The sequence below is a fragment of the Alexandromys fortis genome, unplaced genomic scaffold, assembly GCF_014885135.2.
Source record: "Alexandromys fortis isolate MF-2015 unplaced genomic scaffold, M_Fortis_MF-2015_v1.1 scaffold_80, whole genome shotgun sequence".
Taxonomy (NCBI): domain Eukaryota; kingdom Metazoa; phylum Chordata; class Mammalia; order Rodentia; family Cricetidae; genus Alexandromys; species Alexandromys fortis.
In genome coordinates, this window is record NW_026068174.1 from 2,605,725 (window position 1) to 2,632,912 (window position 27,188).

General features: G+C 43.8%; 1 protein-coding gene across 2 annotated transcripts; it reads left to right on the top strand.

Annotated features, from left to right (window-relative positions):
* The first annotated feature begins 6,900 nt into the window (after positions 1–6,900).
* CUNH17orf75 (chromosome unknown C17orf75 homolog) lies at positions 6,901–26,864 on the top strand. Of its 2 annotated transcripts, none has more exons than XM_050128749.1 (10): positions 6,901–7,313; positions 8,341–8,421; positions 11,025–11,150; positions 12,828–12,971; positions 13,936–13,993; positions 16,520–16,639; positions 18,811–18,875; positions 19,020–19,156; positions 21,613–21,716; positions 22,736–26,864. In XM_050128749.1, the coding sequence occupies exons 1-10, from the start codon at positions 7,174–7,176 to the stop codon at positions 22,850–22,852; spliced, it is 1,092 nt and encodes a 363-aa protein (XP_049984706.1). In that variant the 5' UTR covers positions 6,901–7,173; the 3' UTR covers positions 22,853–26,864. The 2 variants fall into 2 exon arrangements, with proteins under 2 accessions (XP_049984706.1, XP_049984705.1); XM_050128748.1 differs by having other exon boundaries at positions 6,903–7,313; positions 22,646–26,864.
* Positions 26,865–27,188: the final 324 nt, after the last annotated feature.

The window sequence follows — 27,188 nt, forward strand, 5'->3', positions numbered from 1 at the left end:
AAAAAAAAAAAAAGAGTACCATAATTATACAACCATTTGTATAAGTAAAGATAAGTTACAAATAAAAAATTAAGTTACAATAAAGAATAATTAAGGCATGATCAATTTGGGTTTTTGGTTCGTCTTTTTTTTTTTGGTGTGGGGGGGGATTCAAGATAGGGTTTCTAGCTGGGCAGTGGTAGCCTACGCCTTTAATTCCAGCTCTCAGGAGGCAGAGGCTTTTTATGAGTTCAAGGCTAGTCTGGTCTACAAAGGGAGTTCCAGGACAGACTCCAAAGCTACACAGAGAAATCTTATCTCGGAAAAATAAAAAAATAAAATAAAAAACCCACAGGGTTCCTCTGCTTAGCCTGTGCTGTTGAATTTGCAGAGACCAGCCTGCCTCGTGCCTTCCGAGTGCTGGCTTTAAACAATTTGCTTTGTTGCTGTTGTTTGTATTTTAGAAACAGAGTCTCTCTACATAACCCTGCCTATCAAGGAACTCGCTTTGTATACCAGACAAGCCTCTAAATTACAGAGATGCCTCTGCCTCTGCGAGCCGGGATTAAAGACCTGTGCCCAAACCCTGTGGTGGTGCATCATTCAGGAGGCAGGGTGGGTGAATCTCTAAGTTTGAGGCCAGCCTGGTCTACAGAGCAAGATCCAGGACAGGCTTCAAAACAATAGAGAAACCCTATCTCGAAAAACCAAACAAAAAAGGCATGTGCCCATTTCTGACCTGACCAGTTTGTAAATTTTGTTCCAGTTGCCCGATTGATCCTTTTGGTAGCGGGTCTTATATCTTCTATGGGTTTATATGGTCAGAGAAGTCATCAAGCCTTCATTCTGGTGACAGTCATGGAGGTCAGTATGGCCGTAGTGATGAGGGAAAGGCAAAGTGCAGAGAACCTCAGAGGAAGGCAATCCTAAACAGAGGTGACCATCATAGGAATGTCAGAAAGATCCAAGAAGGCTCAGTGTGAACATCTCATTAATATGGGGTCTTGCGTCTATTGTCCCAGCACTCAGAAGACTGAGGTAGAAGAACCTATGAGTCCAAGAACTGGGGGCAAAGCCTCATGTTGTCTCTAGACTTTTTTTTTTTATAAATGCAGTGAACCAAGCATGGTGGTGTGCACTGTTAATCCCAGTACTTTGCAGGCAGAGGCAGGCAGATCTCTGAGTTCCTGGCCTGCCTGGTCTACAGAGTGAGTTTCAGGACAACCAGGGCTATGTAGACAGAAAAATGCAGCGTCTGAGACTTTGAACCTGAGAGTAATAGGACAGATATGAGACTCCAGATTTAATGAAGCCTTAACTTTACAGGGATTGCATTTTCCCTAAAGGCCACCTGGTAGATAAACAGAGCCTTAACCACGGCTCCAGAACTGTGCAGCAATACTGCACTTTGAGCAGATCCCCTAAAAATAGGAATAACCCCGTAATTAAGGAGACAGGGAGCAGGGCCATAAAATTTAACAAGGTCCAGATGTTCTTGGGAGGCCTCCTGTCCTTGAAGATACCTTGTCAGTTATTAATGGCTCTTTATTAGGGTTTTCGCACCCCAAAACTGACCAATGGTTTCAGAAACTACCTTACCCTATGCCCTCTTTACCCAATCCCAAAATGACAGGACATGACCTCCCCGGATTATGGCATTTCACTTTTAAAAGTTCTACCTTCCCAGGGTTCCCTGCCACACTTTCTGCACCCCCAATGCTTGAGTGCTGGAAAGGTGTTGGTCCAAACTTGAGTTTGTGTATTAAATCCTCATGTAATTTGCATTGGAAATCCAGCTCCGTGAACTCATTTGGGGACCAGAAACTTGGGCTTAACACAGGAAAAGCGCTGGTAGCTGGAAAGATTGGCGAAAGTGAGTGGTAGAGATTGCTAGGAAGAACAGGAGAAGTAGAATGTTGTGAAGTCTCTGGAAATAACACAGGGTTCTAAGACAAAGAATGATGATGGGCATGCGGTAATGTGGGAATTTCAGGAGGCTGAGGCTGGAGGATCAGAGGGAATGGCCAGTCTCAATCACCTAGTGAATTAGAAACCACCTGGGCTACAAGAAATTGTTAATTAAAAAATAATAACATGAGGCTGGAGAGGTGGCTCAGAGGTTAAGAGCACTGGCTGCTTTTCCAGAGGTCCTGAGTTCAATTCCCTGCAACTACATGGTAGTTCACAACTACTTGTAATGAGGTCTGGTACCCTCTTCTGGCATTCAGACAGAACACTGCATACATTATAAATAAATCTTAAAAAAAAAATAAAGCCATATGGGGCAGTAGTGGCGCATGCCTTTAATCCCAGCACTCAGGAGGCAGAGACAGGTGGAGCTCTGTGAGTTCAAGGCTAGCCTGATCTACAAGAACTAGTTCCAGGACAGATTCCAAAGCTACAGAGAAACCCTGTCTAGAAAAACAAAACAAAAGTAAATAAGTAAATAAATAAATAAAGTTGTTCTCTGACCTCCACATGTATACCAACCTGGCCAACGTAGTATGTCTCTATCCGGCAGGGGTACACAATGAGACCTTGTCTCAAAAATTTGTACATACACACATACACACAAACATATATAGTTTTATATAAACATATATAATTATATATATGATTTTTTAGAGATATACAAATAACAAAAATAAACTAAAAACTTAACTGAGTGTATTTGGGGAAGACATTTGAGGAAGAAGAGATTGTTGTCTGTAGGGAATGGTGGTACATGCCTTTAATCCCAGCACTCTGGAGGCACAGGCAGGTGGATTTCTGTGAGTCCAAGGCCAGCTGGGCTACATACTAAGACCTTGACTCATAGAAAGAGGTGGGCCAGGGAGAGGGACTTGTGGGGAGCACACTGTCCTTTGAAGAGCACACAGATTTAAATATAAAGTCTACTCTCAAGGAGAACACACATCACCAAGGCTGAACTGTGGACACAATCACCTCAAATGGGGAAATGATCCAAATAAGATAGTAAGTTAAAGGAAGGAGGAAAAAGTAACAACAATAAAGAAACTAGACTTCCGCCAGGAGAACAAAGTCACTAAGGTACTGAGGACATGTAATCCTTGACATTACAGGAAGCTTGGTGTGTGCCAGTTGTGGTCCAAAACCCACCCTCTCTGAGATAAACAGCAGCCATGATAGTGGGGCAAAATATGGAGGCACATACCTGTAACCCCAGGACTCAGGATGCTGAGGCAGGAAGAAGAAAAAAAAATCAACCAATGGAGGGAATTCTACCAAACAGTTGACTAGTATTTGTGACATCTGGCAAGGTTCTGAAAAGAAGCCGTGTGGTGGTGTCGCACGCCTTTAATCTCAGCACTTAGGAGGCAGAGACAGGCAGATCTCTGTGAGTTGCAGGTCAGCCTGCTCACTCTACAAAGTGAGCTCCAGGACAGGCTCCAAAGCTACAGAGAAATCCTATCTCAAAAGACAAAAAACAAAACAAATGAACAAACAAACCCCAAATACAAAACAACTACGAAAAGAAGTTTCAAGAGATGGCCGGAGATGTAACTGTATATTACAGGAAAAGTAAAGAAATTGGATTGAAGTGTGGATTTTAGTTGTTATCAACAGAGGTTCAGGGATTATAACAAACATATCTTAATAATGTATGCCATGCTACTAGATGAGGCACTATATAGAAACTCTATGACATTCTTAATTCTTCGGGACATCTAATATTGTTCTAAAAAGGCTGGAGAGATGGGTCAATGGTTAAGGACACCTGCTGCGCTTCCAGAGGATCTAGGTTCAATTTCTCAGCATTCACAATGTGGTTCACAACCATCTGTAACTTCAGTTCTAGAAAATCCAAATGACTTTTTTTTTCCTTTTCGAGACAGGGTTTCTCTGTAGCTTTGGATCCTGTCCTGGAACTAGCTCTTGTAGACCAGGTTGGCCTCAAACTCACAGAGATCTGCCTGCCTCTGCCTCCCAAGTGCTGGGATTAATGGTGTGCGCCACCACCGACCGGCCAAATCCAATGACTGACAGGCACCAGGTGCTTATGTAGTACACGTACATACATACAGGCAAAAAACAAACAAAAAACATACTTATAAATTAATAAACATTTAAAAATAGATACAATTCCATTTATTTATTTATTTATTTTAGATTTTTTTTTTCAAGACAGGGTTTCTCTGTAGTTTTTGGTGCCTGTCCTGGAACTAGCTCTTGTAGACCAGGCTGGCCTCGAACTCATAGAGATCTACCTGCCTCTGCCTCCCAAGTGCTGGGATTTAAAGGCGTGCACCACCACTGCCCTTTATTGTGTATACATCATTCTGCCTCCGTGTATGCCCGTAAACCAGAAGATTGTGAGCCACCATGTGGTTGCTGGGAATTGAACTCAGGACCTCTGGAAGAGCAGCCAGTGCTCTTAACCACTGAGCCATCTCTCCAGCCCTCCTTTTTTGTTTTTTATAACTGCTAGTTTTGTTTTTCAAAATAGAATATTATGTACCCCAGGTTGGCCCTTGAACTTACTGTGTAGCCAGTGATGACCTTGAATGTTTGATCCTCCTGCTCCCACTTCCCAAGTGCTAAGATTACAGATATAAACCATGCTTAATGTTTGTGTGTGAGTATGTATGTGAATTTGTATTTTTACTGTTGTATTGTTTTGTTTGAAGAAGGGTCTCACTGGGTAAGTGAGTGCCAAGAGAGGCTCCAGCCAGGTGGTGGTGGTGCACACCTTTAAACCCAGCACGCAGGAGGCAGAGGCAGGCAGATCTCTGTGAGTTTGAGGTCAGCCTGGTCTACAAAGTGAGTTCTAGGACAGCCAGAGCTAAACAGTGAAACCCTGCCTCACAAAACAAAACAAAACACTTTGTGAGTTTGAGGCCAGCCTGGTCTACAAGCGCTAGTTTCAGGACAGGCTCCAAAGCTACAGAAAAACCCTGTCTCGAAAAACAAAACAAACAAACAAAAAAAGATTGATCTTGGCTGAGTGTAGGAAGCCCTATAATCTCAAATAAATGGGGTGTGTCAGATAGAGAAGCCAAAATTATCTTGGCCCATCTTTTAGGCCCTTTAATAGCCATTTACGGTCAACCACTGTCTATGAGCCAGCATCTTGTGAATACCAGTAAAACTCTTGGAATCTAAAAGATTTGCAGACCCAGGCCCCTCCCGATCTCAAAGCCAAGAATGATAACAATGAAATATTGTAAAACATTTCACTGCCTGGTAAAAGAGAACATCTTTGTCTTGTAGAAGAGCTTCCCTTATTTGACGGTTTGACCTATCTTCTTTTGGGAGTATAAAAGTTTGTGCAGCCTCTTTCATGGGAAAACTATGTAATTCTGGGTAATTTGAGCTCGTGACAGAGTCACTCATCTTGGCTCAAAGTAAATTTAAAATTTGTAGACTACTTTCCCTTCAAGCCACAAAGGTGACCTGCAGAAAAAAAAGGGCCAACCGAAGAAACACACCTTAATTAGTGCCAACGAAACACACTTTGTCCCTGTAACCAGAGCCAAAGAAATACACCCTGACTCTGAAACCAGAGCCAAAGAAACACACTTTAGCCGTAGAATCAAAGAAAGAAATAGGCCCTGGCCCTGAAATTAGAGCCAAAGGCTAAAAAGGCCCAGTGAAAGAAACACATTTTGGCCCTGAAACCAGAGCCAAAACTGTCCCTGGCCAACTAAGTAGAAAAACAGGCAATCCCTATGCACGGAAATGAACCAATCCCTGATCAGAAAACCAAGTAACCCCTGAGCATGAGATCTAGCCTATCTGGGCTTAAGGGACTGAAATCTGATCAATTCCCACCCTAAGAAGCCCTGCACCTGTTGATCAGTTTGCTGCTTCGATCTTCCACCCTGGCAGAGGCAGCCACTCTCCTGGATTCTTTCCTTCCAATACAAATCTTGAATGGGGTTTATGTGAGACCTTCCTTCCTCTGAATGGAGTGGAGGACAGAAGTAACAACTTTTCTCAGGAGCAGAGCACAGTTATAATGCCTTCCCTGGGGAAATCTTCCCCTAGCAGAACCGAGTTGTTAGCCAGGCGGTGGTGGGCGCACACCTTTAATCTCAGCACTCGGGGAGGCAGAGGCAGGCGGATCTCTGTGAGTTCGAGGCCAGCCTGGTCTACAAGAGCTAGTTCCAGGACAGGCTCCAAAGCTACAGAGAAACCCTGTCTCGAGAAGAAGAAGAAAAAAAAAGGATGGAGTTGTTACACTCCAGGGACAGGAGCTGAACTGTAACAACTTGGAAATCTTCTATGGTCAGAACAGAGCTCTTGCATTGGAGAAACCTTTCCCTGGAGTATGGCTGTAAACTGCTAGGCTTACTTTGACCTGTGGTACTCCTTAGCTCCCGACTGCCAGAATACTTTTCCATCGGAGCTGTAACACTTTGTTAGTTCTCCTTGGCTCCCAACTGCCAGGATCCCTTTCCATCCAAGCTGCAATGCACCAACACCACCCAGCTAAATTCAAGAATTTAATACTCTCTCTCTCACACACTCCATTTTAAATTCATGTCTCATTATTATTAAATTCATTTATTATTATTATTATTATTATTATTATTTTGAGATTGTTTCTCTGGCTGTCCTGGGACTCGCTCTGTAGAGAAGGTTGGCCTCAAATTCAGAGATCTGCTTGCCTCTGTTTTCAGGGTGCTACAACTAAAGGAGTGCGCCACCATCTTCTGGGATCTTGTCTTTATTAAATTTTATTTTTGAGGCAAGGTCTCACCGTGTAGCACTGGCTGGTTTGGAACGCGGTATGTAAACCAGAAAGGCCTCGAGCTCACAGAGATCCTTCTGCCTCTGCCTCTAGAGTGCTAGTGTTAAAGGGGTGCTCCACCGGGACTGGCTAAATTTGTGTCTTTGATCAAACTGTTATAACAGCATGTCTTTTTTTTTTTTTTTTTTTTTTTGGCTCACAGAAAGAAGGCAGGAGAGCAGCTGTACCATCTTCAACACACACTATCTCCTTGATGCGTTAAGGAGGAAAGTCGGTTAAAAAGAAATAGTAAAGGGTTCTCAGAAAGCCCCCCTGAGAAATGCCATTCTCTCCAACTGAGCTTTCTTGCTCAGGACTTGGAAAGCCAGCGGAACTCAGGTGTGCGAGGGCAGGGAGGAGGTCGAGCCGACGCACAGAGGACCGCCCAGCTGCGGGGGAACGGTTTGACGGGGACACAGGGCCGCGAGGAGGTTGCCACGATGCTCCCGTCATTGCAGGAATCGCTGGATGGGGATGAAAAGGAGCTGGAGAGCAGCGAGGAGGGTGGCTCTGCGGAGGAGCGGAGACTCGAGCCACCACCCAGCAGCCACTATTGCCTGTACAGCTACCGCGGAAGCAGGTGCCCGCGTCCTGCCTGCTGCGCCCGCTGCCCCGCTGCCCAGCCTTGCACCCCGAAGCCCCCACTCGCCATCTCCTCTCCCAGCCAAGGTCTCTGACCCGATGGGCCCTCCTGGCCTCCATCGGTTCTTCATGGGCCGTCTGGACTTTTATGCCCTGCTCTCCCAAGTCCTCTGCCCTCTTTTAGACCCTGTCACCGCAGCCCGATATCTATTCAGCGCAGTCCTCCTGTTCCCTGCCCTCAGTGGCTGTCCCCAGTTGCGTTTATTTCTACGACACACTTTCATCCCCGCCCTCTAGTTTCCTTGATTCTTGCTGCCTTTCTCTCCCCTCGGTAACCCCTGCCCACCGCGGCTGACTTCCTAGGAGCCCTTCTGGCCCGAAAATTTTTTAAGATGTGTTTTACATTTTTATTTTTAATTATGTGTCTGTGTGTGGGTATTCGCCCACTGAGGCCAGAGGCATCAGACACACAAAGCACTAGAGTTACAGTCGATTGTGAGGTGCCCTAATTGTGTATTGAGAACTAAATTTGGATCCATCCCCAAGAACATTGAGCGCTCTTAACCGCTGAGATATCGCTTCGGGCCTTGTTTGTTTTTTATATTAATTAATTTTTTCTTATTAAAAATTATGTGCGTTGGTCTTTTGCTTGGATGTATGTCTGTGTGAGGGTGTTTGAGCCTTTGGAACAAGGGTTACAGACCATCGTGAGCTGCCATGTGGGTTCTAGGAATCGAATCCAAGTCCTCTGGAAGAGCAGCCAATGCTCTTAACCGCTGAGCCATCTCTCCAGTCCTTAATTTATTTTTAAATAGGAGTTCCTTCAAGCTTTCGGAATATTAGGTCTTCACTTATTAAGTACCCTGAACAGTAAGAGGGCTCTTGTTAGCATTTTCTATGGGGTTTCTTTGCCCTTGCAGCATTTTCATTGATTCCTTGTTTTTACCCGACTCGCACAGACTGGATACTCTACTTGATTTACAGCCCATAACTGATTGTACTGCTTGTTGGATTGCATCTTGCAGATTGACACAGCATCGAGGGGATAGTGATGATGGACATTCTAGTGGAACAAATACAGAAACTCCCTCTGGTGATGATTTCAGGTAAAAACAGTTAAGTATAATCCACTTGTGTGCTTTCATGATCTGTGCATATCTGTAGGTATCAATGGATGGCCTGCTCTTATTGAATTTTCTCTGAGTCAATCATCAGCTCCTCTTAGGAATCCCTCCTTGGCTCTTTCACTCAAGGTAGGTGTACATACAAATACAACGACCCTGTGGTTAGCTCCATAGAATTCTTTTGTGTTTCTTGACTAGATAGAACTCCAGTAAAAATTCAAGATAATATTTCTGTCAAGATATATATTTAAAAATAAAGCGGGAGGGGTGTCTCATGCCTTTGATCCCAGCACTTAGGAGGCAGAGGCAAACGGATCTCTGAGTTTGAGGCCATTATGATCTATAGAACAATTTCCAGAATAGTCAAGACTACACAGAGAAAACAAAACAAAACAAAGCTGGGTGGTGACGGCACACACGTCTTTAATCCCAGCACTTGGGAGGCAGAGGCAGGTGGATCTCTGTGAGTTTGAGGTCAACCTGGTCTACAAAGCAAGTTCCAGGACAGCCAGGACTCTTCTATAGAGAAACCCTGTATCTCAAATCAAAACAACAAAACAAAAACACAAATAAATAAAAACAGCAGCCAAACATGGTGGCATTTACTTGTAATTCCAGCACTTGGGAGGTGGAATGCTGGAAGATTAGACGTTCAGGGTCAGGCTGGGGAGATAGTTCAGTCTATAAAGTGTATAAGGACCCAACTTCAATTCCCAGAATCCAGGTAAAAGCTGAATAGAGTGATGTACTTGTAATCCCAGCCCAGGGTAGGCAGAGAGAGGAGGATCCCTGGATCTTGTTCACCAGCCAGCCTAGCCTAATCCATAAACCCAGGTCCCAGGGAGAGACCCTGCCTCAAAAAAGTAAGGTAGACAGCATCTGAGGAACAGGTTAACTTCTACCCTCTATAAGTATGTGCAGCACATGCACACACAAATGGCCCTATACATGGATATACATGAATATCCATATACATATTCATGTACACACACAGAAGCAGTTGAAGATCATCCTCAGTTACACTGTGAAGCAGACTGAGCTGCATGAGACTAATCTATTTATTTATTTATACCGTATCCTGCCTATAGGCCAGAAGAGGGCACCAGATCTCATTATAGGTGGTTGTGAGCCACCATGTGGTTGCTGGGAATTGAACTCAGGAGCTCTGAAAGAGCAGTAAGTGCTCTTCACCGCTAAGACATCTCTCCAGCCCGAGACTCTAATCTTTAAAAAAAGGAAAAACAATTGGGGCTGGAGAAATGACTCAGTGGTTAAGGGAACTGACTGACTGCTCTTCCAGCACCCACATGGTGGCTCACAACACTAGGTACCTCCAGTTCCAGGAGGCTGATGCCCTCTTCTGGCCTCCACAGACACCAGGCACACATTTGGAACACAAACATGCAGACAAAACACCCCTACACGTAAAATAATAAAACTGAAAAAAAGAAAGGAAGAGTCTAGAGGCATGGCTCAATGGCTAAGAGCACATACTACTTTTCAGAGGACCCAAGTTCAGTTCCCAGCACCCATGTCAGTGGCTCCAGATACAGATTATCTGACACTCTCTTCTGGACTCTGAGGACACCCAGTCACATGTGGTGTGTACTCATACAGATACACAGGTATGCATGCACATACCTAAATAGAAATAGCGATAAAATTTAAAATTATAAAACATCAACAATAAAATAGTTCCAGTGAAAGGGTACAGCAAGTAAAGGTACTCGCTATAGATGAGTTGTTTGATATGCAGAATTCATAAGAGGGAGCCGGGCTGTGGTGGTGCACGCCTTTAATCCCAGCACTCGGGATCTCTGTGAGTTCGAGTCCAGCCTGGTCTACAAAGGGAGTTCTGGGACAGGCTCCAAAGCTACAGAGAAACCCTGCCTCGGGGAAAAAAAAAAAAAAAAAAGAAAAGAATTCATAAGAGGGAAGGAGAAAACTCACATGGATCCGCCTGCCTCTGCCTCTCAGTTTGCTGGGACTAAAGACTTGTGCCACTACTCTGGGGAAGAAAGTCATCTTTAATGGGAAAGGTTGATTTAGTTCAGTTTCAGAAGTTTCAGTCCATGGTTTCTTGACCCCACTGCCTGTGGCAACACAGGAGTTCATGGCAGAAACATGTAGCGGAAGAGTCTGTTAACTTCACGACAGTAGAGAGAAAGGGAAAAAGGGAGGGAGGCAGCTGGCCAAGCACTTCAGTTCTGATACGCCAATGACTTCCTCCCATCTCCCGAAGGTTCTAATACTTCCAATAGCACCATGGCCTGGGAGCCAAACCTGCCTTTTGGGGCATTCCAAATCCAAACAGTAACACTCACCAACAGGGGTCATCAAGTAGATAGCATTCCTAAGAGAGACCCTAAAATTGTTATGGCAATAGACAGCTACGATCCCAGCACTTGAGAGCATTCGGCAAGTTTGAGGTTAATCTAGGATATGTAGTTATTAGTTCAAGACCAGCCTGGACTACATAGAGACCTTGTTGCGAGAGAGACCGAGGCCCTGGCTTTGGTGCATTGTATGTGATTTATGGGTGTGCATGTACTACTAGTAAGAACGTGTGTCTTCCTCTTGTCCAGCCTCTCTTTGGTGGATACTAATCTTCCTTCTGAAGTGGAGCCAGAGCTGCGCAGTTTCATTGCTAAGCGTCTTTCCAAAGGAGCATTCTTTGAAGGGCTGGGTAATGTTGCATCTGTAGAGCTGAGGTAAGTATAAAATATGCTGTCTCCTGTGTTTTTTATTTCTGAGCCAAACATGAGAAGTGTGGAGAAACTTGAAAAGATGTAGACCTGCAGAAAACATCTTTGCTTTCTGTTTTCCAGCACTTCCTCCTCTCCTGCTCCCAGCCAGAATGATGACTCTCACACATAAACATGGCGAAGTTAGATTGAGTGAGATTCTGGCACCTCGATGTACTTTAGTCTTGTTTTATATTTAGACAACAGATTCCAGGGCTGGAGATGTAGCCCTGATATAGAGAACTTACCTAGCATGTAAGTGCTCTGTCCCTTAGTGTCTTTTTTTTTTTTCAATAATTTACTTTTATTTTATGTACATGGTGCATTGCCTGCATGTGTGTCTGTGTGAGGGATTGGATCCCCTGGAACTGGAGTTTACAAACAGTTGTGAGCTGCCATTTGGGTGCTGGGAATTGAACCTCTGTTCTCTGGAAGAGCAACTATTGTTCCCAACTGCTGAGCCATCTCTCCAGCCCCCCTTAGTGTCATTTTAAAAAGTTAATTGCCAATGTAGAAACTGTATGCCTATAGTTGGTAACATAGTTTCACAAATGCTGATGTAGTTCTTCTTACAAAGGGAAATAGGAAAGTGATCTTATTTTCCAGTGAACAAGTAAACACAGAGAACCAGAATTGGAAGGCCAAGGTCAGGTCACAGGCACCCTGAGCCTGACCCCAGCTGTCCTGTCATCGCACTCCTTTAGACTGCGCATTTTTTAAACATAGGTCCTCATACCGGTGGTCCAAGGTAAAGCTACTAGAAAAGCCAGGCACATCAGCATAGAACATCCGTGACGTGTGAAAGTTTAAAGGACGGAGAACATGCTAATTTTATGTAAACATGAGTATTCTGTGAACAAAGTTGACCTTTGTATGAATTTTTCTTTAAACACTTTTTTTTTTTTTTTTTTGGTTTTTCGAGACAGGGTTTCTCTGTAGCTTTGGTGCCCGTTGCGGAACAAGCCTTGTAGACCAGGCTGGCCTCGAACTCCCAGAGATCCGCCTGCCTCTGCCTCCAGAGTGCTGGGATTAAAGGCGTGCGCCATCACCACCCGGCCTTTTAAACACTTTTAAAATTATTTTATTTTCTGTGTATTGTTGGTGGATCTACCTGCATAAGTGTCTGTGTACAAGGTGTGTGCCGGGTGCCTGCAGAGCCCAGAAGAGGGTGTTGGATCCCCTGGAGCTAGATATGTTTGTGAGCCACTATGTGCTGGAAATTGAACCTGGGTCTTTTAGAAGAGTAGCCAATGCTTTTTTAACTGCTTAGCCATCTCTCCAGCTCCTAGGTTTTTCACATAAGACTGCAGAATTCAATGAACCTCTATGAGAGGCTGGTTTGTTAAAGTCTCACCATGTAACCTGACTGGTCTGGGGCTCACCATGTAGACCAGGTTGTTTTTGAACTCACAGAGATCTGCCTGTCTCTGCCTCGTGGTGCAGGGTTGTAGTGCATCACCACACCCAGTCTCTACGGTGTTTAATAAACTTCACTGGTGTGCAGACACGCTCCTCTGCTGAGATGAGGGGAACGAGGCTGGGAATCGCTGCATGAGTGGGATCTCAGACCCAGGTTCAGAGCTGTCACAGAGGGAGGAGCATGAGTACCAGATATGCCACTTTTCCCTTTTCTTTCTTTTCTAGAATTCCCGGTTACCGGGTTGGTTGTTACTACCGCCTTTTCCAACAGGAAAAACTGCTTCCTGAAATAGCAGCAGTGGAACCGGAATTTAACCCTTCTGAGTATGTGGTCTGCTTCTTAGGAGGGTCTGAAAAAGGACTGGAGCTATATCCTTTCTTTAGTATTTAAGAGTATCGGGAGGGAAAACATCGGGGGAAGGGGCTAGTAGCTACCTCCCTGCTCTCACCTTCCCCACCCTTAAGGGTGTGTCTGAATGTCATTTAGGACCATTTGCCCAGGCTTGTTTTAATCCAGTTTGTAGTATTTAAAAGACCTTCTCTCTCTCTCTCTCTCTCTCTCTCTCTCTCTCTCTCTCTCTCTCTCTCTCTCTCTTTGAGACAAGTACTCACTTTGTAGTCTTGTAGTTCTGACTGGCATGGAGCTCACTATGTAGGCCATTCTCGTCTCAAACTTAAAAAGACCCACTTGCTTCTGACACTGAGCGCTGGAATTAAAAGCTTGTACCACCATGCCCAGCTGAGACCTTGTATTTTTCTTTCTTTCTTTCTTTTGAAACAGGGTTTCTCTGTAGCTTTGGAGCCTGTGCTGGAACTTGCTCTGTAGACCAGGTTGGCCCTGAACTCACAGAGATCTGCCTGCCTCTGCCTTCCGAGAGCTGGGATTAAAGGTGTGTGCAACTACCGCCTGGCTCTTTTCTTTTCGATTTTATCTACTATGTATACAGTGTTCTGCCTGCATCAGAAGAGGGCAGCAGATATCATTATAGATGGTTGTGAACCACCATGTGGTTGCTGGGAATCGAACTTAGGACCTCTGGAAGAATATAGTCTGTGCTTTATACTTCTGAGCCATCTCTCCAGCACTTTCTTTCTTTCTTTCTTTCTTTTTTTTTTGACTCAGGGTTTCTTTGTTTCTTTGTGTATCCCTGCCTGTCCTGAAATTTGCTCTGTAGACCAGGCTGGCCTTGAACTCAGAGATCTTGCCTTTGACTCCCAAGTGATGGTATTAAAATATTAAAGGCCTGTGCCATCAATGCCCAGCAACCTTGTATTTCTTGTTGAGAGGTAAGATACTGATTGATCATTCTATATCACTTCCTTAAGAACATACTTTCAGGCTTGAATTGGACAAGTATATTCAAGGGCTGAAAAATAACATGAACTGCAAGGTAAGATGGCTGACCAGAGCACTGAAGACGAAAGTGATGAACACACCAGGACTGCTGTACTTGTCGGGTCACTCAGTGGCTCACCATGTGGGCAGTGGATAAGTGCTATGGGCGTAGGCAGGGAGGCGGCTGTGTCCTAGGTGCTGAAGGCTTCAGGATTCTGTTTCTGATGTGTCGCGTTGATGAAAACATCAATGTTGAGTCTTACTCTGGGAATCCACCCCTGTCATCTCAGCACTTGGGAGGCAGAGTGTGAGGCAAGCCTAGTTTACATAGTGAGTTCCAAGCCAGCCAGAGCTACATAGTGGACCCTCTCAGAAGGAAAACAGGGAACTGAAAGAATGGTCAGTGGTTAAAACACTGTTTACTATTCCAGAGGACCCAGGTTCAATTCCCAGTACCCTCATGGTGGCTCACAACCATCTGTAGCTCTAGTTCCAGGAAATCAGACACCATCCTCTGGCCTCTGCAGTCACTATGCACATGTGATATGCAGACATACATGCCTGCAAAACCCCATACTCCTAAAATAAAGTAAATTAAAAAATCAAGAACAGCTGGTGAGGGGGTTCAAAGGTAGATGTGCCTGCCACCAAGTCTGACTATCTGAGTTTGATATGCAAGACTCCACTGAGGAAAGAAAACTGACTTACATGTATTGTTCTCCAACCTCCACATATGTATGGCACATGCACACACATACACACAGAAATGTAAAAACAAAGACAAATCTGTGCAAAGTTCAGTGGCGGCTAATAGCACCTGGTGGGAAGAAGAGGCCTTGTCTCTCATTTCTAGGCACATGGTTCTGTATTTTGGTTAGCAGCTTATGGCATCAGAGGTATGCTCCTCCGCACTCTACAGATAGCAAGTTTTAAAAACATTCCATTTTTATTACTCTTTCATGAATTAGACATGTCTATATTGACTCATTTATTCAAACCTGTCAAAACTGCTTTCAGGCAAGGCAGTGGTGGTGCACACCTTTAATCCCTGCACTGAGTAGACAGACAGGAGGATCTTTTGATTTCCAGGCCAGAAAAGGCTACACTCACTGTTTTTTGTCTTGAAAAACCAAAATCAAAAAAACAAAAACAAACAACAGCAACAGAAAAAAAAAAAAACACAGGAAAGAATGGCCAAGGGCTGGAGAGATGGCTCAGTGGTTAAGAGCACTGGCTGCTCTTCCAGTGGTCCTGAGTTCAATTCCCAGCAAACACATGGCAGCTCACCCTGTCTGTAACTCACAACCATCTGTAATGAGATCTGGCGCCCTCTTCTGGCGTGTGGGCATACATGGAGGCAGAATGTTGTATACATAATAAATAAATCTTTTTTTTTCAAAATATGTATTAATTTATTATGTATACAATATTCTGTCTGTGTGTATGCCTGCAGACCCCATTACAGGTGGTTGTGAGCCACCATGTGGTTGCCGGGAACTGAACTCAGGACCTCTGGAAGAGCAGACAATGCTCTTAACCTCTGAGCCATCTCTCCAGCCCATAAATAAATAAATCTAAAAAATTAAAAAAAAAAAAAAGAATGGCCGGCTTGTCAGCACATACCTATAATCTATGTTCAAGACTGGCCTGTATTACATGGCTGCAACCATATCTCAAAAACAAACAAACGGAAAAGGTACCTATCCTAGCTCTTGTTGTCCAGCCATTAGGAGGGCCAGAGTGCAGCTCCCAACTGAAAGTCCTGCTACTCATCACCGCCTGTAACTCCAGTTCCGGAGGGAGGATGCAACGCCCTTTCACGACTCTGGAGGCTTCCACCAGAATACACATATACACATACAAACAAAAACAGAATTTAAAATTGTACTGAAGAAAGCTAAGAAGGTGGCTTTGAGGACCTGAGTTTGGACCCCCAGTGCCCACAGAAAAATCTGGGTGTGGTGACATGCCTCTGTAAGCCCAGTGCTGAAGTGGTGGGGGACAAGCAGATCCCTGTACCTCATTAGCCAGCCATCCCAGCCAAATCAGTGAGCTCCAGGTTCAGTGAAAGACCCTGGCTCAAGAAAATAAGTTGGAGAAGTTGGAGAGGAGGTACCTGCCAAGACTGCTGACCTGAGTTTATCTCCAGCACCCAAGGGTTGAAGGCCAGAGCTGACTTCTACAAGTTGTCCTCTGATCTAAACAGAAACTGTGGCACACTTGTGTCAACTACCATCAGCCCACCTCCAAAAATGCAGTTGAAAATATTAAGGTGGCAAGCAATTGAGGAAGACACCTGATGTCAACTCTGAGCCTTCACAGGCACGCAAATACATATATCATGCATACAGAGAAAGAGTATATAGAGCCGAGTGATGGTGGCTCACGCCTTTAATTCCCACACTCGGGAGGCAGAGGCAGGATCTCTAAAAGCTAGTCCAGAACAGCTAGGATTGTTACACAGAAAAACCCTGTCTCAAAAAAACAAAAGCAAACAAAAAAAGAGTATATTGAAGACAAAAGTCCACTAAGCTAAAGATTTTTATGATATTAAAGCAAACAACATTCTCTCTCAACATAGGAAAGCAGCGTGGGATGTGATGTCAGGTCCTATCTGCACAGCTGGTATGAGGATGTGGTGTGTCCAATCCAAAGGGTGGTTCTTCTCTTTCAGGAAAAGCTGACCTTTCTGCTGCATGCTGTAAGTATTGCACACAAAGACCATCCTGGGTAGACTCTTCTCAGCAGACCTGGATCATTTAGAAACATACTCATTTTCTCTAAACATAGCTTTTCTCTGCCTGAATATTTCTTCAGACAATGCTTGCTGTTTAGACCACATCTTACTGGCTCCCATCTAGAAAGTTTTATTACTAGGGTGGGGTTGAATGTCAGCTGGATCTCTCCATTAAAAACCGCTTTCACACGAGGGGTGCCAGTGCATGGCTGTTCTTCCAGCACTGGGGACAGAAGCAGGAGAAGGAGGTTAAGGTCAGTCTCAGCTACACAGTGAGTTTGACACACAGCTGATTTATGGGAGATCCTGTCCCGTTAAAAATGTCAGCTGGGCCTTCACATTTAAAAAAAAAAAAAAAAAGTAATAATTTTTTCTTCTTAGCCACTTTTTTAAAAATAGGGCCTCACCAGGTAGTGGTGGCACACACCTTTAATCCCAGGCAGAGGCAGGCGGATCTCTAAATTCAGGAGCAGCCAAGGATATGCAGGAAAACACTGTCTCAAAAAAAAAAAAACCCAAAAATTAATAAAAAGCAAAAAAAGATAGGGCTTAACTGTTCAGCCCAGGATGGCTTACCTTTTTTTTTTTTTTTAGAAAAGACTTAAATGATCGTGTGTGTGTATGTGTGTAGAGACAGAGGACAACTTTTGTGAGCTCTCATCTTCAGTCTAGTTTCTGTGTGGTATACTAGCAGGCTGGCCCTCGAGCTTTCTGCTGATCATCTCGTATCTGCCTCCCATGTCACCGTGGGAGTGCTGGGACGTGCATGCCCCAGATCCGGCTCTCGTGGGTTCTGAGGGTTGCACTGAGGCAGTCTGGCTGCAACAGCTAAGCACTTTTACTCAGCTGAGTCACTTCCGGCTCTGACTCCAACTCTTCAATCTTACATGCCTCAGCTTCTTGAGATTATGGACCTGCCCAACCACATCTGTCTGAAATAATTACTGTTTGAAATGCTGGGAAACAGGTGCCATTTTCAGAATATCTGAAAATGAAAGCAAGATGCAAAGTAATTTTAACTATACGAAAGTGTTTGGGCCCTGCACAAGCATGATGACCTGCATTCAATCCCCAGATTCCACAAGATGGCAGGAGAGAACCAAATCCCAAAACTGTCCTGACTTCCACATGCACTCCTTGACACTTTTATACACACGAACACGTGTATACACACACACACACACACACACACACACAATAAATAGATAGATTTGGGGGCCAGTGTAATAGCTAAGGGCATTTGCTGCCAAGCCTGACAACCTGAGTTCAATCCCTGGAACCTTCAGGAGAGTACTGATACCTGCAAATTGACCTCTGACCTCCACATAAGTGCCATGGCATGCGTAAAGCCCCCATTGAGATAAATAAGCGAGTAAATAAATGCTGGAAAATGTTAAAGTGGTGACACATGTAATTTTAAAGACGCCATGAAGAAGTCACGCTGCCATGGTAGAAAAGAGAGAGAGGGAGGGAGAGACAAGGGAGGTGGGCAGGCCTACCTTTTAAAAGGGAGCGTAGTGAATGTGCTCAGGAGGTGCTCTTAGTAGCTGCAGGTGAGGACTGTCCTCTCAGGATCCCAAGGGCAGGCCAGTGCAGATGCCTGAATACTAACACCTAACACTAGAGAAACTGAGGTTGGAGGATCAGGAAGTGCAGGCTAGCTATGCTGCAAGGCAAGACTATCTTAAAATAAACCATACTAATAAATAAAAATTAAAACAAATGAAAACAAGCCAGGCTATGATGTTGCACGCCTCTAATTCCAGCACTTGGGGGGATCTCCGTGAGTTGGAGGCCAGCCTGGTCTATAGAGTAAGTTCCAGGACAGTTCCAGTGCTACACAGAGAAAGCCTGTTTCTCAAAGTCAAATCAAACAAAGAAATAAGTCAAACATTACTGAGCAGGGCTTTAGCTTAGAGCACTTGTGTAGGGTGTACGAGGTCCTGGGCTTAATCTGCAGCAGGGGAAAACCTTCCCTTCAGATGTTTCCAGCAGGTGCTGAGCACAAGGTGCGGTGGGCAGTGTTCTTTAATAACCATGGCAGACAGACGACCATGGCATTTGGATGGAGTGGTGGTCAGTGAGGAACAGAGGAGGCATGTATCAAACTGGCTCCCTCTCCCTCTCTCTCACAGGCTCTAAGTTATACTCCTGTTGAGCTTAAAGAATCAGATGAAAAAACAAAGAGAGACATTAACAGGTAAAGAACAATAATTTCTGAAGAAATCCTGCCCTCCCCCAAGCCAAACGGCTACATTTTTACCTCCCACCCCTAGTATAGAATGCATTTGTTTTCTCCTGTTCTGCAATGCTGTTGATGGAAAAGGACTTGTGTATATGACAGGTTTCTGAGTGTGGCCAGTCTCCAAGGACTTATTCATGAAGGCACCATGACCTCTTTGTGCATGGCCATGACAGAGGAGCAGCACAAGGCTGTGATCATCGACTGTAGTGGGCCCCAGCCGCAGTTCCACAATGCAGGTGAGTCAGAAACCTAGAGGCAGCGTTTGTGGGACTCCTGCACTGAAAACACGTGACACAGACATGTCCTTGTGCTGAACTAAGCTTGCTGAAACCTTAATGATCCTGGAGACATGGGATTCAATTCATGCCTGTAGTCCACTCTGCATATTAAAATCACGTGTGTACATATAAGAAAACTCATATCTGTGTACACAGGAACAAATCCAAAAATGCTCAGAAAGGCATATTTACATTTTTTTACTTTGAGATAGGTTCTCACTGTATAGTCCAGGTTGGCCTTGAGCTGACAATCCCCCTGCCTGGCTCTCCTAGGATTACAGTTGTGCTTTATATAAAGACTTTTTTTTTGTTTGGTTAGTTGACTGCTTTTGAGAAAGGGTCTCATGTAGGCTATACGGGCCTTAAACTTCTAAACCTTCTACCTCCACCTCTCAGATGCTGAGATTATAGATGCGCATTACCCTCCACCTCTCAGATGCTGAGGTTACAGATGCGCATTACCCTCCACCTCTCAGAGGCTGATTACAGATGTGCATTACCCTCCACCTCTCAGAGGCTGATTACAGATGCGCATTACCCTCCACCTCTCAGATGCTGAGATTATAGATGCGCATTACCCTCCCTAGTTTGCAGACATTTTCTTGTTTTTGGATTTTTTTTTTTCCAAGACAGTTTTTCTGTGTAGTCCTGACTGTCCAGGGACTCACTATGTAGACCAGGCTGGCCTTGAACTCAGAGATCTACCTGCCTCTGCCTCCTCAGTGCTGGGATTAAAGCCATGCACCACCACTGCCTGGCATTAAAGACATTTTCTTAAAATCATTTTGTTTTGTTTTGTTTTTTTGAGACAGGGTTTCTCTATGTAACAGCTCTGGTTGTCCTAGAACTTGTTTTGTAGAGCAGACTGGCCCCAACTCAGAAATGCATCTGCCTCTGCCTCCCAAGTGCTGGGATTAAAGCCATGTGCCACCACACCTGGCCAAGAAAATCTTTTGAGTGTGTCTGTGAGTGCAGGTACGCGTGTGCCCCAGCACACATATGGGAGTCACAGGACAACACTGGGTGTCAGTCTTCACGAAAGGGGGTAGTTCTTTTTTCCTTTCTTTGTGTGCGTGTGGTTTTTGTTTTGTTTTGTTTGTTTTTGAGACAGGTTTCCCTGTAGCTTTGAAGCCTGTCCTAGAATTCACTTTGTAGACAGGGCTGGCTGGTCTCGAACTCAGAGATCCGCCTGCCTTTACCTGCTGAGTGCGGGGATTAAAGGTGTGTACCACCACCGCCTGACAGGAGGTCGTTTTTTGTTGGCTCCTCTATCTGTCAGTCCAGCTGACCCCCAAGGGTTTAGGGGTTTTCCTGTCTCCATCTCAACATAGGAACAGTGGGACTTGAGATACACCCTTCAGCATCTGGCTTCACGTGGGTGCTGAGACGGTCTCAGGGCCTCGTGCTTTATCCACCAAGCCACCTCCCCATCCCTGAAGACATTTAAAAACATTTATTTATTTATTGTTTTTTTTTTTTTCAAGACAGGGTTTCACTGTATAGCCCCAGCTGTGTTAGAACTTGCTCTGTAGACCATGCTTGCCTCAAATTCATAGAGATCCACCTTCCTCTGCTTCCTGAGTGCTGGGATTAAAGTTGTGTGCCAACACACCTGGCTTCTCAAGGCATTTTTTGATAAAACAAATTGGAAGCAACTTAAATGTTTAACAAGAAGAAATCAGTAAATTGCTAATTCACAGATTGGAATTTAGAGTGGCTAAAATCAAACTAGAGATACATGTTAATGTCTCTGAATCATACTGTTCAGTGAAACAGCCGCTAAGAAAAACACACAGCGTCAACATATAGAAAGCAATACATATAAAAGGTAAAGGTGGCTAGCCAAAGCTTCAAGTATATATTAGGAATGAGAGTTCTTTCCGGTGGGAATAGAGAGAAGAGTAATGATGGGGCTTCGGCTGCTTGGGTATTTTCCTACCATGTGGTAAGCATAACTATTTTTGAAGTCACAAGAGAAGTTTTAAATAATTATAAATTCATGTGCCAGGCAATGGTGGTTCATGCCTTTAATCCCAGAACTGGGGAGACAGAGGCGGCAGGTGGATCTGTGTGAGTTCAAGGCCAGCCTGGTCTACAAAATGAATTCCAGGACAGCCAAAGCTGTTACATAGAGAAACGTTGCCTCAAAAATAAATAAATGAATAGGAAGAAGAAAAAAAAAGAGAGGAAAGAAAAGAAATTCATTTGCTAGAACTGTGGTTAATAGCAGGTGCTGTTTTTTTCAGAGGTGTTAGGTTCCCAGCACCCATGTCGGGGGACCCAACACTTTAGGTCTCCTAGGGCACCTGTATTCATATGCACACATACACACACAATTAAAATAATAAAAGTAAAATCTTTAAAACTGGCATACATGTGCTTTATGTTATTTAATTTTATTTCCTCTTGTTTAGGAAGCAACCGTTTTTGTGAGGACTGGATGCAGGCTTTCCTACATGGTGCTGAAGCGGGGAACCCTTTCCTTTTCAGACAAGTCCTGGAGAACTTTAAACTAAAGGTAATGAACTGGCTGTGTGCCAGGGGCCATGCACAGTGTTTGCTTCTGCATCTGGTTACTGCAGGAGGCAGCAACAGTGCTTGGCTTCGCAGTCACAATGCTTTTTATTGGTTCTGCATCTGATTACTGCAGGAGGCAGCAGCAGTGCTTGGCTTCATAGTCACAATGCTCTTTAGATAGGGCATCCTCAGAACTCGCCTCAGAAGGCACTGCTGTCCAGCAGCATTGTGTGCATGCAATTTCATTTCCAATACTTTGTGGTGAATTGCTTGCTTATAGTTAGGGAACATCAAGCTGATAATTTGTGATGCATATACATTGCAATACACAGAAACAAATGATTTTAAATTCTGGTTGGTGAGTACTATCACCTCAGGAAATTTTTAAAGTTTTAAATTTTTTTTTTTTTTTCTTTTTGTTTTTCAAGACAGGGTTTCTCTGTCACAGTTCTGGCTGTCCTAGACCTCATTCCTTAGACCGGGCTGGCCTTGAACTCACAGAGATCACCTGCCTCAGCTCTCAAGTGCTGGGATTAAAGGCATGTGCCACCATAGCTTGACAGAAGACTTTTAAAAAGTCTTTTTAAATGTGTGATTCTGTTACACTAAAGGCAGAGGATACTAGCAATAGGAATAATGGGTGTTCTTATAAAAAGCTCAACATTAGCTGGGTGTGGTGGCGCACACCTTTAATCCCACCATTGAGAGGCAGAGGCACGTAGACCTGTGAGTTTGAGGCCAGCCTGGGTCTACAAAGTGAGTTTCAGGACAGCCAGGGCTACATAGTGAGACCTTGTCTCAAAAAAACGAAACGAAACAAAACAGTGCCACCACTGTCAACACACCCTGCGTGTTCACCTTGAGAGCAGGCATTCTTCAAGGCTCCTCATGACCTCACTAAACAGATTTAACTGGGTCATCTTTTCCTAGGCCATACAAGACACAAACAATTTGAAGAGATTTATCCGACAGGCAGAGATGAATCACTATGCTTTGTTTAAATGTTACATGTTCCTTAAGAACTGCGGCAGTGGAGATATTCTTTTGAAGATTGTTAAAGTGGAGCATGAAGAAATGCCCGAAGCCAAAAGTGTGGTGGCGGTCCTTGAAGAGTTCATGAGAGAAACACTTGACTGAGGTGTGAGCGTGACTCGGATTAGGCTGCTTGTGTGGAACTGTAGTTGTCATTGTTCACAGGATCACACTGCTCCTAAGGTGACAGGAAACACACAGGTTCTTTCTGCCTTTTGTACTTTGTTTGTTTAACTTAATTAAACACAGAAATCTGAGGATCATCTTCACAGAGTCCTAGGCAGATAATCTGTATTACAATTGTGGAATTTTGCTACCTTGTTAGTCTCATAAATTTTAAGCTTAAAACATATGCTGCCTAAAAAGCTTTGGAGGTGATTTTTGGCTTCTCAGGAGTTTACTGTAGTATTTAGCAGGTTTTCCTCCTCCTCCTCAAGACAAAAAAAAAAAAAGTTCCTCTTTCTCGATAGACCTGTGATCCTAGTGAGATGTGACCACACATGCCTATAATCTGAGCTACAGAGTAAGTTTGTGTCCGGCCTGGACTATATAGCGGTCATCACACCGATCTCCTCACACCACCATCTGTTTCAAAGACAGACCTGTTCATGCTGTGGCTGCCTGATACACACCAATGGTTGGCACGAAGGATGAAGCCACCTTATTTCAAGCCAATCTGCAAATAAATCATGAGTGTATAAGAATTTAAAAGTGAGGGGCTGGAGAGATGGCTCAGTAGTTAAGAGGACTGGCTGTTCTTCCAGAGGTCTTGAGTTCAATTCCCAGCTACCACATGGTGGCTCACAACCATCTGTAATGAGATCTGGCGTCCTCCTCTGGCGTGCGGGCATACATGGAGGCAGAATGTTGTATACATAATAAATAAATAAATCTTAAAAAAAAATAAAGAATTTAAAAGTGAGCCGGGCAGTGGTGGCACACACATGCCTTTAATGCCAGTACTTGGGAGGCAGAAACAGGTGGATCTCAGTAGTTCGAGGCTAGCCTGGTCTACAAAGTGAGTTCCAGGACTATTACACAGAGAACCCCTATTTAAAAAAATAAAAATAAAGGAATTTAAAACTGAGCTGGGTGATGGTGATGTCTTTAGTCCTAGCACTTGGGAGGCAGAGGCAGGCAGATCTCTGTGTGTTTGAAGTCAGCAAGTTCCAGGATAGCTGGGGATACACAGAAAAACCTTGCTTTAAAAAAACCAAAACAAAACAAAAATTTTAAAATGAGCTTTATATTATATAATACATACTTTTGGGCTGAGAAGATGGCTCAGAAGGCAAAGACGCCTGACACCCAATCTGACACCCTATGTTCAATCTTCAGGACCCACACAGTAGGAAAGGATCAACTCCAACAAGTTCCCTCTGACTCCTCTCCCCCCCCACATGTACATACAATAAATATAATAAATGGGGGACTGTTGCTTTGGAAAAGACCCAGATTTGATTCCCAGCACCTACAACCATCTGTAGCTTCAATTCCAGGAGATTTGATAGCATGCTCTGACTTCCTCAGGCATCAGACACAAATGTAATATACAGACCTACACGCAGGTAAAATACTTAGAAACATAAAATAATTAATCTAAAACCAGAAGAATAAAAGAAATGGGTGTATTAGCTTTAATATGAAGCATTCTCTCAGATGAAAAGCTATTGCACAAGTGTCTACATCATTTACAGGTAGTTATTTGCCAGGAGCCTGCATCTCCCCCCCCCCTTTTTTTTTAGGTGAAAATGCTGGGGTTTTTAAACAGTATTAAGGAAAAAAAATAGTAAACACAATAAATATCCTTTACAAGCAAATATAAGAATGCAAACTGGGGGCTGGAGAGATGGCTCAGTGGTTAAGAGCACAGGCTGCTCTTCCTGAGGGCCTGAGTTCAATTCCCAGCAACCACATGTTGGCTCATAATCATCTGTAAAGAGGTCTGGTGCCCTCTTCTGGCCTTCAGGCACACACAGAGAAAGAACATTGTATACATAATAAATAAATGACTTTAAAAAAAAATGCAAACTGGAAGCCAGGTGTGGTGATGCATGCCTTTGAATGCAACACTCCACAAGCCAGAGGTAGTTGGAGCTCTGTGAGTTCAGGGCCAGCCTGATTTACTGATTTACATAGCATAGTTTCAGGTCAGCTGGGTCTATATAATATAGTGAGACCCTGTCTCAATAAATAAGCAAATAAAGAATATTTAAAAAATTAAAAAATGCAAACCAATTCTTCCTATCACAATTGTTTATTGATCTTAGTTTGGTCCTGTGTCACAAGCCTTGGATTGTTTTACTCTGGATCAGTGCCCTGGGGTGGCCATTTCTAAATCCCCATGGATGCCAGCTGCAGCCACACACAGAGTTGTTCTGCACAGCTCTTTATTAAATCCATTTGATCATGATTTTGGTTTAGGAAATCAGAAGCCTTGTGTTCTCTCTGCCTTCAGGATGCTCAGAGGAGCAGAAGCCTGTAAAACTGAGGAACTCTTAACTGCTCGTAAACCCATTAAGAGCAGAGTTCTAACTTTCAAAGTGATCGACAGTGGCCTGCCTTCTCCTCTCCATAAGTCAGTCTAGGGATATGACTCACCACGCCCTTTCTTTTCTTTAATGAGAAATACAATGCAGGATCTTAAAAAATGCTTTCATATGGCTTTAAAGTTTAATAACTTGGATTATAGGCAGTATAGAAAAGAACCTAAGTAGCGTTTTTATAGCCGTCTGACGACTGGGTAGTCAGCAGCTCTTAGCACTTTTCTGGACTCTTCCTAATGCACGTAGTTGGCCACTTGGACGTCATTTTGTAAAAATGAGCAACAGTGGGGGCTGGAGAGATGGCTCAGTGGTTAAGAGCATTGCCTGCCCTTCCAAAGGTCCTGAGTTCAATTCCCAGCAACCACATGGTGGCTCACAACCATCTGTAATGAGGTCTGGTACCCTCTTCTGGCCTACAGAGATACACACAGACAGAATATTGTGTACATAATAAATATATAAATATTTTAAAAAATGAGCAACAGTAGGACATCAATATCTTGAGACTGTAAAATAAAAATCTTCATTTTCAAACTCACAATCAAGAGTCTGACAAATGGCATTTAAGAAATAAATGTAGGGGCTAGGGAAACAGCTCTGTGTAAAGTACTTACCGTGCAAACATGAGGACCGGAGTTCGACCCTCACAGCCCATATACAAAAGTCAAGTGTGGTAGCATGTGCTTGTAACCCTAGCACTGATGAGGCAGGAGTCCTACTGGCCAGCCTAGCCGGAGAGATAATTCAGTGGATAAAGGCCCTTGCCACCATGTCTGATGGCCTGAGACCTATCTCCAGAATCCATGTAAAGGTGGAAGGACAGAGCCGGGTGATGGTGGTGTTGTATGCCTTTAATCCCAGCACTTGGGAGGCAGAGGCAAGTAGATCTCTGTGAGTTTGAGGCCGGCCTGGTCTACAGAGCTAGTTCCAGGACAGCCAGGGCTGTTACAGAGAGAAACCCTGTTTGGAGGGTTGCGGGGAGGTGGAAGGAGAGAGAGAACCCACTCCTGCAAACTGCTCTCTGACCTCTCCACATGCATCGTTCAGAATTAATCAGTTGACAAATAGGAAAACAAAAGGGTAGATGTCGCCTGAGGATTGCTATCCCAGGGTTGGCCTCTGGCCTCCATATGTTTGTACACACAAACATATACATCAAAAATAATAAAAATAAAAGCAAATGCATCAAATCACTTGTGGATTTTAGGCAAAATATAACTTTATTTGTAGGTACTTCCTTTGCAATGTAGGCTCACTACAATATACAGTTGATTATAGTGGTCTTATGTTTAAAAAGAAGACTGTGATAAATTCTGTATCGCTATTAAAGACAAGGAGAAAAATGTCATGGAATTATCTTGCTGGTCCTGAGAGGAAAACAGCTCATGGCCAGAAAGCTGTACTGTATCCAAATTTTAATAAGTGAATGTATTAAATTGTAAAGGTTTAAAAAGTGATGTTCAGACATGGAATAAACTTGTAATTGTGTGCAACACACAGGAAATATGTTTGCCTTGTATCAAAATTGTAACTAATTTGTAATAATAATAAAACAGCTTCTAATCAATGCAGATATTTATGCCTAAATGAACTCAGTTCACACCTTTAATAATTTCCAATAAGTTTATGGGGAAATTATACTTTTTCATAACACACATCATACCCACACACATACACATATACATACACTAAGGCATGTACATACACCTATCACCTGTTGGCATGCACAAGAAAGAGGGAAACAGTTTTTATCATAATGTTTTATTTGTTGTCTAAAACAGTTTCACCTGTAGGACACAGGGCCTTTCCTCTCTCACACTCATAGAGGGTGATAGGACTAGACTCTGGAACTGAGAGGTGACAGACAGACAAAGTGGGGGTCTGTGAAGAAAAGA

What these genes read in the sequence shown, in the direction of transcription:
- CUNH17orf75 (XM_050128748.1), top strand. Translation starts at nt 7,174, where the DNA reads ATGCTCCCGTCATTGCAGGAATCGCTGGATGGGGATGAAAAGGAGCTG. An exon ending in TCTGAAAAAGGACTGGAGCT is followed by an intron (nt 12,972 to 13,935) that starts ATATCCTTTCTT and finishes TTAAGAACATAC; the next exon opens with TTTCAGGCTTGAATTGGACA. An exon ending in TGACCTTTCTGCTGCATGCT is followed by an intron (nt 16,640 to 18,810) that starts GTAAGTATTGCA and finishes TCTCTCTCACAG; the next exon opens with GCTCTAAGTTATACTCCTGT.